General features: G+C 50.0%; 1 protein-coding gene across 1 annotated transcript; it reads right to left on the minus strand.

Annotated features, from left to right (window-relative positions):
- Positions 1 to 3,366: 3,366 nt before the first annotated feature.
- LOC119292840 (amino acid transporter AVT1I-like) lies at positions 3,367 to 4,814 on the minus strand. The gene has a single exon (XM_037571532.1). It carries the CDS (start codon positions 4,812 to 4,814, stop codon positions 3,519 to 3,521), a length of 1,296 nt encoding a protein of 431 aa, XP_037427429.1. The 3' UTR covers positions 3,367 to 3,518.
- Between the last annotated feature and the right edge of the window lie 10,358 nt (positions 4,815 to 15,172).

A 15,172-nucleotide genomic window follows, 5' to 3' on the forward strand; every position in this document is an offset into this window, starting at 1 on the left:
GCTGGATTCGTCATGAGCCCATCAAGCTTCGCATCAAGCCCTAATGGACTAACACCACCACTGCTACAGAGGCTGCCAAGATGGATGTGGATGAGGAGGAGATTGAGGAGGAAGACGCTGCTGAGGATCGTTCTGCATTCACGCCTCCCTCTGCTGAGCCTTCTTGGGCAAAGAAGCTGACGAACAAGATGAAGAGGTTGTTCTGCTTGCAGGTTCAGGGTCAGTACAAGGCCCATGTTGCTCAGAAGGAGAGTCGCCGTCGCGACATCAGGATCTTGAGGGCTTGCGGGGAGGACGTGGCCAACGGCTCTGAGAAGCACATCACCCAAGAGACCGCCTGGATGGCGAAGCAGAGCTACCGATGGACCGATTCAGAGGAGGAGTATGTTCCTGCTGCGGAGTCTGGCGACGATGAGTCGTTTTCCGCCTGAGCTACCACATGTGTTGTAGGTGACCTCTCTACCTTTTTGGTGTCTCGATGCCAAAGGGGGAGAGAGTGTAGGATTTGCGTGCGTGTCGTGTGTTTCGTCGTTTTGCTTTGCTTTTCGTCGTTGAACCTGCTTGCTTTGGTTTGGTTGTGCTCGTGAGACTCAGTCTATCATATGGTGTAAGACATATGCACTCTCTCGTTATCTCCTTATTGAGCTTGCGCTATATCATGCTATTCATGTTATGCTCACATCATCTATAGTGTCAGCCTTACTATTGCAAGATATGCTTTGTTTCTAAAATATAGGGGGAGTGGTGCTCCTAGTATTCGTGTTGTGCAGTCCAAAGCACTTTACCCTCTAGCACGAATCTAGGGGGAGCTCATCTATATTTTAGAAGTTGTGGGGTTTGCCTGTGCTATATTCATTTCTTTTGTGCAAATCCCGTATTGTCATCAATCCACCAAAAAGGGGGAGATTGTAAGGGCATTCTTGTCCCTCTGTAATTTTGGTGATTGATGACAATGCCTTTGCGGACTGTATTGAGCTTTTTAGATATATCACGACTAAACACAAGACGATATGATGCCCCTCGAAGATTATAGAAGACGGCCTTTCTCTACGGTTTGGTTCGGTGGAGTTGAGTCGTAGGAAAGCCGTACTATTAAGAAGGGGTCCGCTTTGGAAAGGTTTGGGTGGAATCTCACGTACACATTCCCTTCTGCACCGCCTTTCCTTGAGCTCCTCGGAGTGTTCCTCCGTCTCACCTTGTCTCTGCGAAATGAAGGCCTCCGTCTTGCTCTTCTCAGGCTAGCGGTAGTACTGCTCTTTTGAGCGGTACTACCGCAGGAGCCAGCGGTAGTACCGGGCTCCGGCACGGTAGTACCGCTCTTCCGAGCAGTAGTACCGTGAGCTCTGGTCTGGCACCGCTCACAAGCGGTGGTAGGCGCGGATGTAATTTTTTACATCCGTGCGCCCCGCGGTAGTACCGTGCTGCGGCGCGGTAGTATCGTGGCACCAGGCCAGGCTCCGTAGCAGGAGCGGAGGTAGGGGCGGATGTAATTTTTTACATCCGCACCCTTCACGGTAGTACCGCACCCTCGATCGCGGTAGTTCCGTGTCGGATTTTTGCACGCCATTTTCTCAGCGGAGGTAGTCACGGATGTAATTTTTTACATCTGTGCCTACCGGGCCTAGCCTGTGACTGTCTTGCGGTAGTACCGCATGGGGCCGCGGTAGTACCGCTCCTGCGGATCTACCGCGCCCTGTCGGTGCTCCTTTTTGCCTGGTCTGGTCTCTGCCGTGCTCGCGGTAGTACCGCGGTCCGACGCGGTAGTACCGCTGGCCCGTGCGGTAGTACCGCGCCTGTGGAGCGGTAGTTCCGTGGGCCGCGGGCTGAGTGGTGGGTAACGGTTGGAATTGTCCCCCCACTATAAAAGGGGGTCTTCTTCTCCCAGAAGACTTACCTCTTCCAACCCTAAACTCCATTGTTGCTCCAAGCTTCATTTTCGGCCGATCTCTCTCCCTAGCCAATCAAACTTGTTGATTTGCTCGGGATTGGGTGACAAGGCCCCGATCTACACTTCCACCAAGAGATATTCGATTCCCCCCACTTATCCCTAGCGGATCTTGTTACTCTTGGGTGTTTGAGCACCCTAGACGGTTGAGGTAACCTCGAAGCCATACTCCATTGTGGTGAAGCTTCGTGGTGTTGTTGGAAGCCTCCAATTGTTGTGGAGATTGCCCCAACCTTGTTTGTAAAGGTTCGGTCGCCGCCTTCAAGGGAACCAATAGTGGAATCACGGCATCTCGCATTGTGTGAGGGCGTGAGGAGATTATGGTGGCCCTAGTGGCTTCTTGGGGAGCATTGTGCCTCCACACCGCTCTAACGGAGACGTACTTCCCTTTAAAAGGAAGGAACTTCGGTAACACATCCTCGTCTCCACCGGCTTCACTCTTGGTTATTTTGTGCCTTTACTTTTGCAAGCTTACTTGTGTTGTATCTACTGCTTGCTCGTGTGCTAGTTGTCATTGCATCATATAGGTTGTCCACATAGTTGCATATCTAGATAACCTATTTTGTTGCAAGGTTTAAATTGATAAAGAAAAGTTTAAAAATTGTTAGTTGCCTATTCACCCCCCCTCTAGTCAACCATATCGATCCTTTCAACCACTTTTTACCTCACGTTATTTGCCTACTTGAGGCGCCACACCCGAAAGGGATTGAAACCCCTTTAACACGTCGGGTTGCGAGTATTTGTTATTTGTGTGTAGGTGATGTTTATGTGATGTGAGGAGGTTCTCCTACTGGTTTGATAACCTTAGTCTCATCACCGAGGAAAATACCTACCGTTGATATACTGCATCATCCCTTCCTCTTTGGGGAAATACCGACATAGCTTTAGCAGACATCAGCCGCACCCGCCAGATCAGATATGTCTGGAGGCCAGACCACGCACCCGTCCACCAGGCCCTCCATGCCGCCACCGCCTATCCGGGGTCAGATGGCCCATCGCCGCAGATCTGGTAGCCGCCGCCAAACGCAGCCAACGCCGCTGCCCGAAGCAAGGTCGTCCGCCTCGCCCACAGCCATCGTCGCCCGAGACGGAGCCGAGCGTCGCGACACCGCCGGACAAGGTAGGGACGCCCGCCGTGCCGCCAAGGCCAAATCGACCGCGCCTCCTCATGCCGCGGGGCTCCGCACCATCCCCATGGCACGGGAGAGAGGGAGGCCCCCGCCACCACCGTCGGTCCCCCCGGGCTATAGGCCGGCGGCATCCTTCGGCTGTGGCGGAGGGAGGGAGGGAAGGAAGGGAAGGCCTCGGCGGCTAGGGTTTCGTCCCCGCCCGAGTCGCCTGAGCAGGGGAGACGCGGAGGGCTAGGGAGGGAGGAAATGAAGGGAAAGTGCGGATCAGCTTCCGCCCCAGAATTCTTAAAATTATGGATGACTTTCACGACTTTATCTTATGTACATTATGATCACTCGGCTTGTTTTGTTTGTACTACTCCCTCCGTCCCAAAATAAATGTCTCAACCTTGGGACGGAGGGAGTAAATACTAGCACAGCTAAAAGGAAGCAAGCACTCTTAATTAGAAAGTGCCTATGATGTCCAACAAAGAAGTGTAGGTGCCAGTGATGGCAACGAACGCCCCGAGCAGCAGGATGGCGACGATCGCGGCGACCTCGACACGGCTAAGGCCTTTGGCTTTGTAGATGTTGAGGTAGCAGAGGCAGGGAAAGAAGACTGTGGCCATGACGCTGAGGAAGGAACCGATGAAGGACATGAGGAACCCGAAGAACGGCACCATGGACGCCACCGCGACCGTGCTGACGAGAACGGCGGTGCTGATGGCCACCCTCGCCGACCCACTCCGCGCGAGCGAGAACCTCTCCTCGATCGCCGACGTGATGGGCGCGACGAGCAGCGCGTACTTGGTCAGCGGGTTGATGAGAGTCATGACGATGGCGATCTTGGTGTAGAGCCTCCCCGATGGCAGGTTGAGCGTCACCTGCGACTGCACGTCGTCTCCGTATATGAGGTAGCCCAGCACCGCCGTGAACCCGTAGTTGATGCTACAGAGCACCGAGGAGAAGAGCAGCACTTGGGAGAAGCGCTCGCGGTTCCTCATGGACGAGTATATCGTTGGAAAGACGGCATGGCCGGTGAAGCAGACGAAGTAGAGGCCGAGAGAGGTGGGCAGGCCGGCGAGGTTGAGGACGTTGCCGCTCCCGCGGAACCCGGACTCAGAGACGCCGGCCCAGATAAGCGACGCCGTCAAGGCCGCGGACGCGACGAGCCCGAGCGCCGACACGTAGGCGAGCACGCCGAGGTTCTTGAGCCAGGTGGTGGGCAGCACGACGGCGCCGGCCAGGACGATGAAGAGCTGCTTCCCGCGCAGCCAGTAGCCGGCGGGCAGCTCCACGCCGGCGCCGGGGAAGAGCTTGTCGAGGTTGTCGCCCTCGAGGACCAGGAAGCTGATGGCGACGAGGTAGAGCTCCACGTACATGAACAGGGCGACGGTTCTCCGGCCAGCGGCGCCGAAGGCCAGCTGGCCGACGTCCGGGTAGGTGGCGACGGAGCCGTCGGCGCGCATGCAGCGCCCTATGAGCGTGCCGGTGTAGTAGCAGACGGCGCCGACGAGGGCGAAGAGTGCCAGGCTGAGCCACCCGCCCCGCGACACCGCGTAGGGCATGGAGAGCACCCCGATGCCCGAGACGGCGTTGGTGAGGTTGAGGCACGTCCTGGAGAAGGAGGCGCCGGCGCTGCGATACGGAGGGAGCTGCGCCTCGGCGTCGCGGTCAGCTCGTTTCCCCGTGGCCGTGAGAAGAGGCTCGCCGAGGGGGCTCGCCGTCGCACCGAGGCCATTCGTCTTGTGCTCTTCCATCTTTGAACGGCCGGCCAGAAGATAGATGATGCGGTTGATCGTTGGACGATTTATATAGTGCCGCGCCTTGCCTGGCTGCGCGTGGGCCTGTTTATAGTGCGGCGCCCCTGCCGGCCGGTCTGTTGGCGATGACTCCAAGATGGCTCACCCAAGAGATGATCGGTATTTTGACACGTGAAACACCGTCTATAGAAGAGTTTATCTTTTACAGCAAAGAGTTTATCACCTTTGCTGCACTCATGTGGTCCACTCGGTATTTGCTAACGAGAATATGACCGCAATTCCAATAGTATATGTGTGGTGGAAGCCACGGCGAGTGGACTCGAGTCAATTTTCACCCCCGTCGCGTCGCGTCGCTCGCTAGTCACTACCTTCACGTGGTAGCACACGGTCGATATGCGTGTGGGTTGAAGCTTGCCCCGTTCATGATTACCGTGCGTTTTATATCCAGACACGTGTATAAAAATATACGAAAACACTAACTCCGATATGTGTGTGTTCCCCAACTCGCCCACATGTGTTGATCGTCGTCCAGTGCCTTTTGCATGAATCTTGACATGAAAAGATGGATTTAGTGTGCCACATAGGACGGGGCTGGTGTGTGGGCGTTGGAGAGTTTGCCCACACGCTCACACCATGCTGTTTGCCAGCTGCGCCGTGTGGGCGAACTAGTTTCTGCCCACACAGTCGGCCACCTACTTCATGCGCGTGTGGGCGAATTGCTTTTCGTCCACACGACACTCCTACGTTGTAGATGACAACTGCAGTTAGGCGAACGTGGCAACTAGATAAACACATATGGTAACTGTGATTTTTTTGCTAGATGGCAACTGCAGTTGCGCGTACGTGGCAACCAGATAAACAAACATGGCAACTGTGATTAACAATACATGACAACTATGGTTGGACCACACGTGTCAACTAGGTAAACACATATGGTATGATGATGTAGCACAGACTAGCGATATGCTAAATTGTGCGAGTCACAGACCAATTTTTTCACGGTACTAGAAACAGCAAGAAGATCTTTCAATAGCCACAAAAAATATTCTAGTGGATGTAGATATTAAATTAGAAATAAACAGATTTCTGCCCTTGCAATTTAACAAGAACAAAAATTGACCTGCAACAAGATTGACGAGGAACAAGCTCAATACAGCAAAAACCGATCTGTGAGATCGCAGAAGCACGGCAACTTGGCGTCCCCAGCCTGGGGCCTTTTCTTTGTTTTATTCAACTCTCGATCAAACTAATCTCAACAAAATAACCTCTCCTCTACACGGCCGTAGCCGGCCTTATATATAGGTGACGCGCACGTAATAATCTGACTTGTGTACGAGACCTATCTAATCTGGACTCTCTCTTTTCTATCCTAACAAAACAAGGAATTAAACGATTTAATTATCCGGCACGCTGATCACCTAGTAACTAACCTGGACTCCAAAGAAAACTAGTAGTACGTAACTAGTAGTACAAACGACTTGACCCTCCCATATCAATTGATCGGCACAGCTCCTGCAATAGTTTATGTAGCACATGGCGTTCTGAAGGTGGGTTTAACTTCATCCTTCTTCGGTTCAGTTGGTGGAACTTCAAAACTAAAAAAACCAATTTGTAACACATTCCGAAGATTATCTCTTGCACTAGAGGCCATATCATCCCCTCCTCCTTAAAACGAAGCCGTCCGCGGTTTCGTGGTAGCTTTGGAGACCCTCTTTTGAACTGAAAAAACATCTTCTTTGATAGCATTGGCATACATTGGCCGCAATATACATCGTCTCCCAGCGTCCCAAAAAGAATAAGTATTGGACCTCCCATCATGTGTGGCACGATGATCATATTGCCATGGCCTTCCCAATAACAAGCGACATGCATCCATTGGCAAGACATCACACATTATTGTGTCTTTGTAGTCACCAACTGGAAAATTCACGCGCACCTTATGAGTAATTTGAGTTTGCCATACTGATATAACCACTCAATGCAATGTGGTTGCAGGTGTTTCCACATAGGCAACGCTAAGGCATCCACCAATTCCTTGCTGATAGCATTAGTGTAGCTTCCACCATCAATGATCATCGTACAATTGGTGTTGTTGACCTTGCACTGAGTCTGAAAAATATTCCAACGCTGCCTCTTATCTTCAATGCGATCCTGTTGACTCGTTGCATCATTAGTGAAGGATATGACTCAGCAGCTTCAAAACTCGCAACCACATCTTCAACATCCTTAGATTTTTCACTAGAAGTGTCAGAAACTGCCTCTTCATCACTAGCGGATGCATAGCCATCTCTCGTGAGCAACACTCTTTTCTCATTAGGACATTCACGCTTCATATGTCCCCTTCTTCCACACTTGAAACACTCTATGTCACTAGTGCGTCCGGTCGACTGTGCACTAGAATCAACCATCGACAATCCTGATTTTGAAGCATCCTTTTGCACGGAACCATGAGAGCGATTTGATGATGTCGCCCTGGAGCTAGGACCGGTATCCTCACTCTTATACTGCGAGCGTCGCCATGTGTTCAAAGTGGTACTGGGAACTGTGTTGACTTGGCGTCGCTTAATCTGTTGTTTCGCACGCACAGCTTGGTGCACAAGATCTTGTATGTTGTAGTAGACCATCATCTCAACACGATCCTGCACCTCGATATTTAGCCCGTTAAAGAAACGTGCCATGGACGCCTCTGGATCCTCCGTTGTCCCTGTACGTATCATAAGTTCCATCTCCTTGTAATATTCATCAACACTCATATTACCTTGAGAGAGCCGCTGCAACTTGTTGTACATATCTCTTTTATAGTGCTCAGGAACAAAACGTCACCTCATGAATTCTTTCATACCTCGCCAAGTCGTCGGGCGATGTCTTGAACGACAAATTTGATTCCACCAAATTAGCGCGTAACCGGTGAATTCAATTCCAGCAAGTTGAACTTTCTTCTCCTCGCTATAATGATGGGCATCAAAAATTTGATCAACACGCATCTCCCACTCCAAATAGCCTTCTGGTTCGCACTTGCCGGAGAACGAAAGGATTGAAATTTTTATGCGCCCAATTCCATCGTCCAAAGGCACACACACAGCTTGACCAACTCGGTCATGCACTCCACCATGAACGGATGTTTCAGGACGAGGCTCATAGTGTCGTGGTCGTGGAGCGTACCCCGCTGCCTGGTCAACGCTGTCATCAAGACCATCATCTCCAACATGAGGTGCCGCCAAACGGCGATCATGCACGCCGGCATGTCCGCCGCGAGCCGGTGGTGCATAACGCAGTGGAGCAGCCGGAGCAGTCCGTGGTGGTGCAAAATTCGTTTCCGGCATATTGATGATGTCTGCCAAACCATCGAACCGAGTGATCAGTACATCTATCCTTTTGCCGAGCGCATCATGACATTGGTTGATGTAGTTGCATGTGTGGTCAAAACCATCCCGAATATTTTGAGGAATATCATCCGCGTACACTGGACGTACAATTTCCTGAGAATCAGCAGCGACCTCGTCTTCCTTGTTGACCGAGGTCGACATCTTGATCAACACAATACCATGAACAACCTTAGCTCTGAATAACACTTGATGTAGCACAGACTAGCGAGATGCTAAATTGTGCGAGTCACGGACCGATTTTTTCACGGTACTAGAAACAGCAAGAAGATCTTTCAATAGCCACAAAAAAAATATTCTAGTCGATGTAGATATTAAATCAAGAATAAACAGATTTCTGCCCTTGCAATTTAACAAGAACAAAAATTGACCTGCAACAAGATTGGCGAGGATCAATCTCAATACAGCAAAAACCGATCTGTGAGATCGCAGAAGCACAACAACTTGGCGTCCCCAGCCTGGGGCCTTTTCTTTGTTTTATTCAACTCTCGCTCAAACTAATCTCAACAAAATAACCTCTCCTCTACACGGCCGTAGCCGGCCTTATATATAGGTGACGCGCACGTAGTAATCTGACTTGCGTACGAGATCTACCTAATCTGCACTCTCTCTTTCCTATCCTAACAAAACAAGGAATTAAAGGATTTAATTATCCGGCACGCTGATCACCTAGTAACTAACCTGGACTCCAAAGAAAACTAGTAGTACGTAACTAGTAGTACAAACGACTTGACCCTCCTATATCAATTGATCGGCACAGCTCCTGCAATAGTTTATGTAGCACATGGCGTTCTGAAGGTGGGTTTAACTTCATCCTTCTTCGATTCAGTTGGTGGAACTTTAAAATTAAAAGAACCAATTTGTAACACATTCCGAAGATTATCTCTTGCACTAGAGGTCATATCACATGACAACTACTGTTTGACCATATGTGGCAAGTAGTTAATTACACAAGGAAACTACGGTTTGATTACACGCGGCAACTACCATAAATTAGACATAGCAACTATACTTAACCAAAGCAGATAGAGTTGCCATGATTTTACAACTACACTTGCCATCCCGCATAACTACATCAGCCAACCAGGATGGCAACTAAATCGTCATCCCACGGTGTACCTAAAGTAGCTGCGCCAGGATGTGTGGGCATTTTTGCTTCGTGCCACATTCGCGGGGTGGAGATGAGTAGTACGTGTTGGCGTGTGGAAGGAAGTAGCCGCGCCCACACGTGTGGGCAATTCTAATGTCCGTCCACGCACAGTCCGTATGGACTGCATCCTACTCACACCATACATGGTGTGTGAGCGCATATCGAATATACCACACGTGTGACAGTTATCAGCGTCCAAAATATATGGACGCATCTACACACCGGCCGGCTGCTCCCTGGCGTTCCAGAGCAGCCGGCCAAAATAGTCTGAAACAATTATTATGGACTAAATGACGTACTAAATGAAGATCCTATTTTAATTAGATTTTTTTCATCTAGTCCTTTTCTTCATGACGTATTAAATGTCTGAAACAATTATCTTCTAAATGTAGAGTGCATGTGTTTTATTCTATTGTGCATTTAATTTATGGTTTCAAATTAAAAAAAAAACATAACTTTCAAACTGCGCACGAAATGAAGATCCATTTTCACTGTTGGAACCCTCGTGGCGTGCTCTTCGAAACTAGATCCCACATGAGTATGTTTCGATGAAACTTTTTTTTTGCAATTTTGTTCCCGTTTTGTGCAACTGACTAGCCATCAATGTGCAACTACGTGACAGAGATGTGCAACTTTTCTCGCACACCGTAGACGTGCAATTTTCCTCTATGGTACCTCCACCCCCAAACTGCCTCCTTTCAATGAGATGTGCAACTTTGTTTGTTGCTCAGGCCATGTAGTTTTCACTAGTGGCACCATCCCATACTACTCTCTAACAGTGAAATGTGCAATTTCATCTGCTGCCCCGATGCCCTGGCCAACTGCCTGGTAAACGCCACGCCTGTGCAGCCCCAACAACTGCGTTTGAGGGACTATCCTATAAGAATGTCCCAAATCCACGGCCACACATGTGCGACTATGCACACAAGAGTGTGCAACTCCATGGTTGGACGTGGGCACCTCGCACAGTAATTCATGCGCGACTATGCAGACGAGATTATGCAACTATGCGGCCATGCATGTGCGACTATGCCGACGAGGTTGTGCAACTCCATGACCATGTATGTGCAACTGTGCCGACGAGAGTGTGCAACTCCGCGGACATGCGTGACCACCTCCCACGATAATTCATGTGTGACTATGCGGACGAGATTGTGCAACTTTGTGTCCATGCATGTGCAACTGTGCCGACGAGAGTGTGCAACCCTGCAGACATGCGTGAGCACCTCCCACGACAATTTATGTGCGACTACACGCACGAGATTGTGCAACTCTATGGCCATGCATGCATGACTATACCGACGAGAGTGTGCATCTTAGCGGCCGGGCGTGAGCACCTCCCACGAAAATTCATGCGCAACTATGCAGACGAGATCATGCAACTTTATGGTCATGCATGTGCGACTGTGCCAACAAAAGTGTGCAACTCCGCGGCCATGTGTGAGAACCTCCCACGATAATTCATGTGCGACTATTGTGACGCCCCCGATTCAACCGTACACTAATCATGCACGCAAATGTGTACGATCAAGATCAGGGATTCACGGGAAAATATCACAACACAACTCTAAAAGTAAAATAAGTCATACAAGCATCATATTACAAGCCAGGGGCCTCGAGGGCTCGAATACAAGTGCTCGAACATAAACAAGTCAGCGGAAGCAACAATATCTGAGTACAGACATAAGTTAAACAAGTTTGCCTTAAGAAGGCTAGCACAAAAGTAGCAACAATCGAAAAGGCGAGGCCTCCTGCCTGGGACCTCCTAACTACTCCTCGAAGCCGAACTCCAGGTAGAACCATCCTCGAGATCCTCTGGCTCCTGAACTCCATCATATGATTGCAATAACCGGGAAAGGGGGGAAAAGAAGTAGCAAAGCAACTATGAGTACTCATCCATAGTACTCGCAAGCAAGGATCTACAATACATATGCATGGGTACATGTGTAAAGAGGCAATATCGATGGACTGAACTGCAGAATGCCAGAATAAGAGGGGGATAGCTAGTCCTATCGAAGACTACAGTTCTGACAGCCTCCATCTTGCAGCATGTAGAAGAGAGTAGATTGAAGTCCTCCAAGTAGCATCGCATAGCATAATCCTACCCGACGATCCTCCCCTCATCGCCCTGTGGAAAAGCGATCATCGGGTTGTCTGTGGAACTTGTCTGGGTGTGCTTTATTAAGTATCCGGTTCTAGTTGTCATAAGGTCAGGGTACAACTCCGGGTCATCCTTTTACTGAGGGACACGGCTATTCGAATAGATAAACTTCCCTGTAGCGGTGCACCACATAACCTAACACGCTCGATCCCATTTGGCCAGACACACTTTCCTGGGTCATGCCCGGCCTCAAAAGATCAACACGTCGCAGCCCCACCTAGGCACAACAGAGAGGTCGGCACGCCGGTCTAACTCCTATGCGCGCAAGGGTCTGGGCCCATCACCCATTGCACACCTGCACGTTGCGTACGCGGCCGGAAGCAGACCTATCCCCCTTAATACAAGAGCAGGCTTACGGTCCAATCCGGCGCGCGCCGCTCAGTCGCTGACGTCATGAAGGCTTCGGCTGATACCACAACGTCGAGTGCCCATATCTTTCCCGCCTAGTTGGTTAGTGCGTATAGGCCAGTGGCCAGACTCAGATCAAATACCAAGATCTCGTTAAGCGTGTTATTTTGAAGTAACCGCGGATGCCGACCAGGGCCAGGCCCACCTCTCTCCTTGGTGGTCTCAACCTGCCCTGTCGCTCCGCCACAAAGTAACAATCAGGGGCCGTCGGGAACCCAGGCCAACCTCTACCGGGATGGAGCCACCTGTCCTTCCAGCCCCCACATCGGAATCACTTGCGGTACTCAACGAGCCAACCCGACTTTAGTCACCATCTATATAGTATGTAGGTAAGTATTGTATATACCCGTGATCACCTCCCGAGTGATCACGGCCCAATAGTATAGCAAGGTAGGCTGACAAGAATGTAGGGCCAATGATGATAAACTAGCATCCTATACTAAGCATTTAGGATTGCGGGTAAGGTATCAACAACTGTAGCAACAATGACAGGCTATGCAACAGATAGGATCAATCGAAACAGTAACATGCTATACTACTCTAATGCAAGCAGTAGAGCAAAGAATAGGCGATATCTGGTGATCAAGGGGGGGCTTGCCTGGTTGCTCTGGCAAGAAGGAGTGGTCGTCAACTCCGTAGTCGAACTGAGCAGCAGCAGCGTCGGTCTCGTAGTCTACCGGAGAGAAGAGGGGGAAGAAACAATAAATAAAATGCAAACATAAGCATGACGATACAGGACATGACATTGAGCGATGCTAGGTGTGCCCTAATGCGGCAGTAAGTGGTACAGGCGAAAGAGGGAAACATCCGGAAAAATATCCCCGGTGTTTCGCGTTTTCGGACAGTTGAACCGGAGGGGAAAAGTTGCGGGTTCATTATGCTAGGGACGCGTGGCAGACAAACGGGCTGCGTATCCGGATTCGTCTCGTCGTTTTGAGCAACTTTCATGTACAAATTTTTTCCATCCGAGCTACGGTTTATTTTATATTAATTTTAAAAGATATAATATTTTTTAGAATTTATTTAATTATTTTAAATCAACATTATCCAGAATAGTGTATGCTGACGTCATCATGACGTCAGCAGTCAACATGGCGTTGACTTAGTCAAACTGACGTGTGGGTCCCGCATGTCATACTCTGTTAACTAATTAACCAAATTAATTAGTTTAATTAATAGATTAGTTAGGTTAGTTAATTAAACATGATTTATTAAGTTAATTAATTAATTGATTATTTTCTTAATTATTATTTTTATTCTCTTTTTTTAACATTCTAAGGGCGTGGGCCCCATCTGTCATTGTCAAGGGGGGTCTTAGCGGGCGCTAGCGCTAGCGGTTACGGGCGGGCGCCTGAACGAGGGGCGAACCGAGCCGCAACGGGGGCACTAGCGCCGGCGGCTAGTGCGAGCCTCACTGGTCAGCCATTTCTGGCGAAGGAAGCCGACACAGGAGGGGTCGCCGGAGGCAGCAGCAGGCGCGCTGCGGCCTCGCACGAGGCGGCAGAGGCAAGGTGGTCTCCGGAGCACGGCAAGAGGGAATGGGGGGGGGGAGGGGCGCACCGCAAGCCGCAGCAGCACGGTTGGGGCGACGGAGCCACGGCAGCACGACGAGGAGGAGGGCCGCGGGTCGGATGGCCGCCGGGGGAGGGGTGAAGCCAAGGGAGTGGATGGCGGAGGCAGAGCAGGGCGACGCGGTCGCGGCTGTGGGCGCACAGGAGCAGGACCGAGCGTGGGGTGAGCGTGTGCTGCCCAGAGCGTGAGCTCCGGCACGCGGATGCACGCATGGGCGGTCTAGCGTGCGGTGACCGTGAGCGATGCGTGAGGCAGACAAGGGGAGAGGCCCGGGGCCTCACCAACGTTGATGGGGAGAGGGGGCGCTTAGGCTTGCTGGCGGCTGGCGGGGAAGAGGATGAGGACGCGAGGTCCGGCGAGGAGGATGATGGGAACGACACGCGATGGGGAGGAGACGAGGTCGAGGCGGCGTTGGCGACGGCGGAGCGGTCCGTCGAGGGGCGCCGATGTGGTGGCGACGGGAATCGGCGGCCGCGTGGTTCGTTCCCCTTCCCGATCCAGATCTGGATTGGGTGAAGGAGGAGAGGAAGAGACCGAACCTGGGGGTGGGGGAGTGGGGGGTTGAACCGCTAGGGTTCGGTTGCCCAGGGGATAAGGTGGGGCGATGGGGGCAGTTGGGCGTGGCGGCCCAGAGGCCAGCTGGACCACAGCCCAGCAAAGGGGGTTCTTCTCCCTTTTTAAATTTTCTTGTTTGTTTTTCTTTTCCTTTTGTATTTTCTTTTATTCTAGTTTTATTTTACTTTTAATTTCTTTAGCTTTGTGAAATCTGACAATAGCTCCTAAATTAATGTCTTAGAATAACCCACTACCTTAAAAAGTTTGGTGACTAAATAAACTAGTTTAACATTTGTTTGTTATTTTAAAAGCATTCAAATAATTGTATTTGCTACTGTTTTGTTTAGTTTAGTGCATTTAAACTTTTTATAAAGACTTGGTTTATCCACCAATATTACTTATGAATTATTTGGCACATCCCAAACATTATAGTTTTAATATTTGAAAACCTTTATTGTGACTTGATTTTGAAATCAAATTTGAATCAATTTCTAACCAATGTGAGTTTAACAATAATAATCATGGTGATGTGGCATCATTAGTAGGGAATTATTGTAGCTTGATTATCCGGGCGTCACAATTCTCCTCCACTACAAGAAATCTCATCCCGAGATTTAAGTGGGGGAGTAAGGGGGAAGGGATTTGGTTACGAAATTCTAACGAGTCTTCTCGGTGTTGGTTGCTCTTCCTGATGTAGTTGATCCTCTTTGTTGATGTCTTTATTTCTCTGCTTCAGGTCATGATGATGAAGTGGGCATCCTTTCTTCGGGAACTCCATCATACTTACATAAAATGATAAGGGGTAACTTGAAAGAACAAAACTCTGCACGGTTGCTTATCCGGTAGATAACATTAGGGAAGGTGGCGAAAAGTAACTCTCGAATTGAAACTTAAGAAATTATCGAGAGCAAAGTAAGAAGGTGCAAAGTAGAAGTTTCAAGCGCATAGGCAATCGTTAGTTGCCTGATACGAAATGTGAAAGGGGTTCAGAGGAATGGGAATAAGTATTGTGTCTGATACCAGAATAGATCACTAGGCAGGTGGCCCATGAATAAATTTGGCAACAGGTTGTACAGTAGAGTCAGGTTTCGATCTTCTGGAACTGGGGGTTATGGGCCCACCATGT

Source organism: Triticum dicoccoides, chromosome 4B (genome assembly GCF_002162155.2).
Source record: "Triticum dicoccoides isolate Atlit2015 ecotype Zavitan chromosome 4B, WEW_v2.0, whole genome shotgun sequence".
Classification (NCBI taxonomy): domain Eukaryota; kingdom Viridiplantae; phylum Streptophyta; class Magnoliopsida; order Poales; family Poaceae; genus Triticum; species Triticum dicoccoides.

What these genes read in the sequence shown, in the direction of transcription:
- LOC119292840 (XM_037571532.1), bottom strand. Translation starts at nt 4,814, where the DNA reads ATGGAAGAGCACAAGACGAATGGCCTCGGTGCGACGGCGAGCCCCCTC.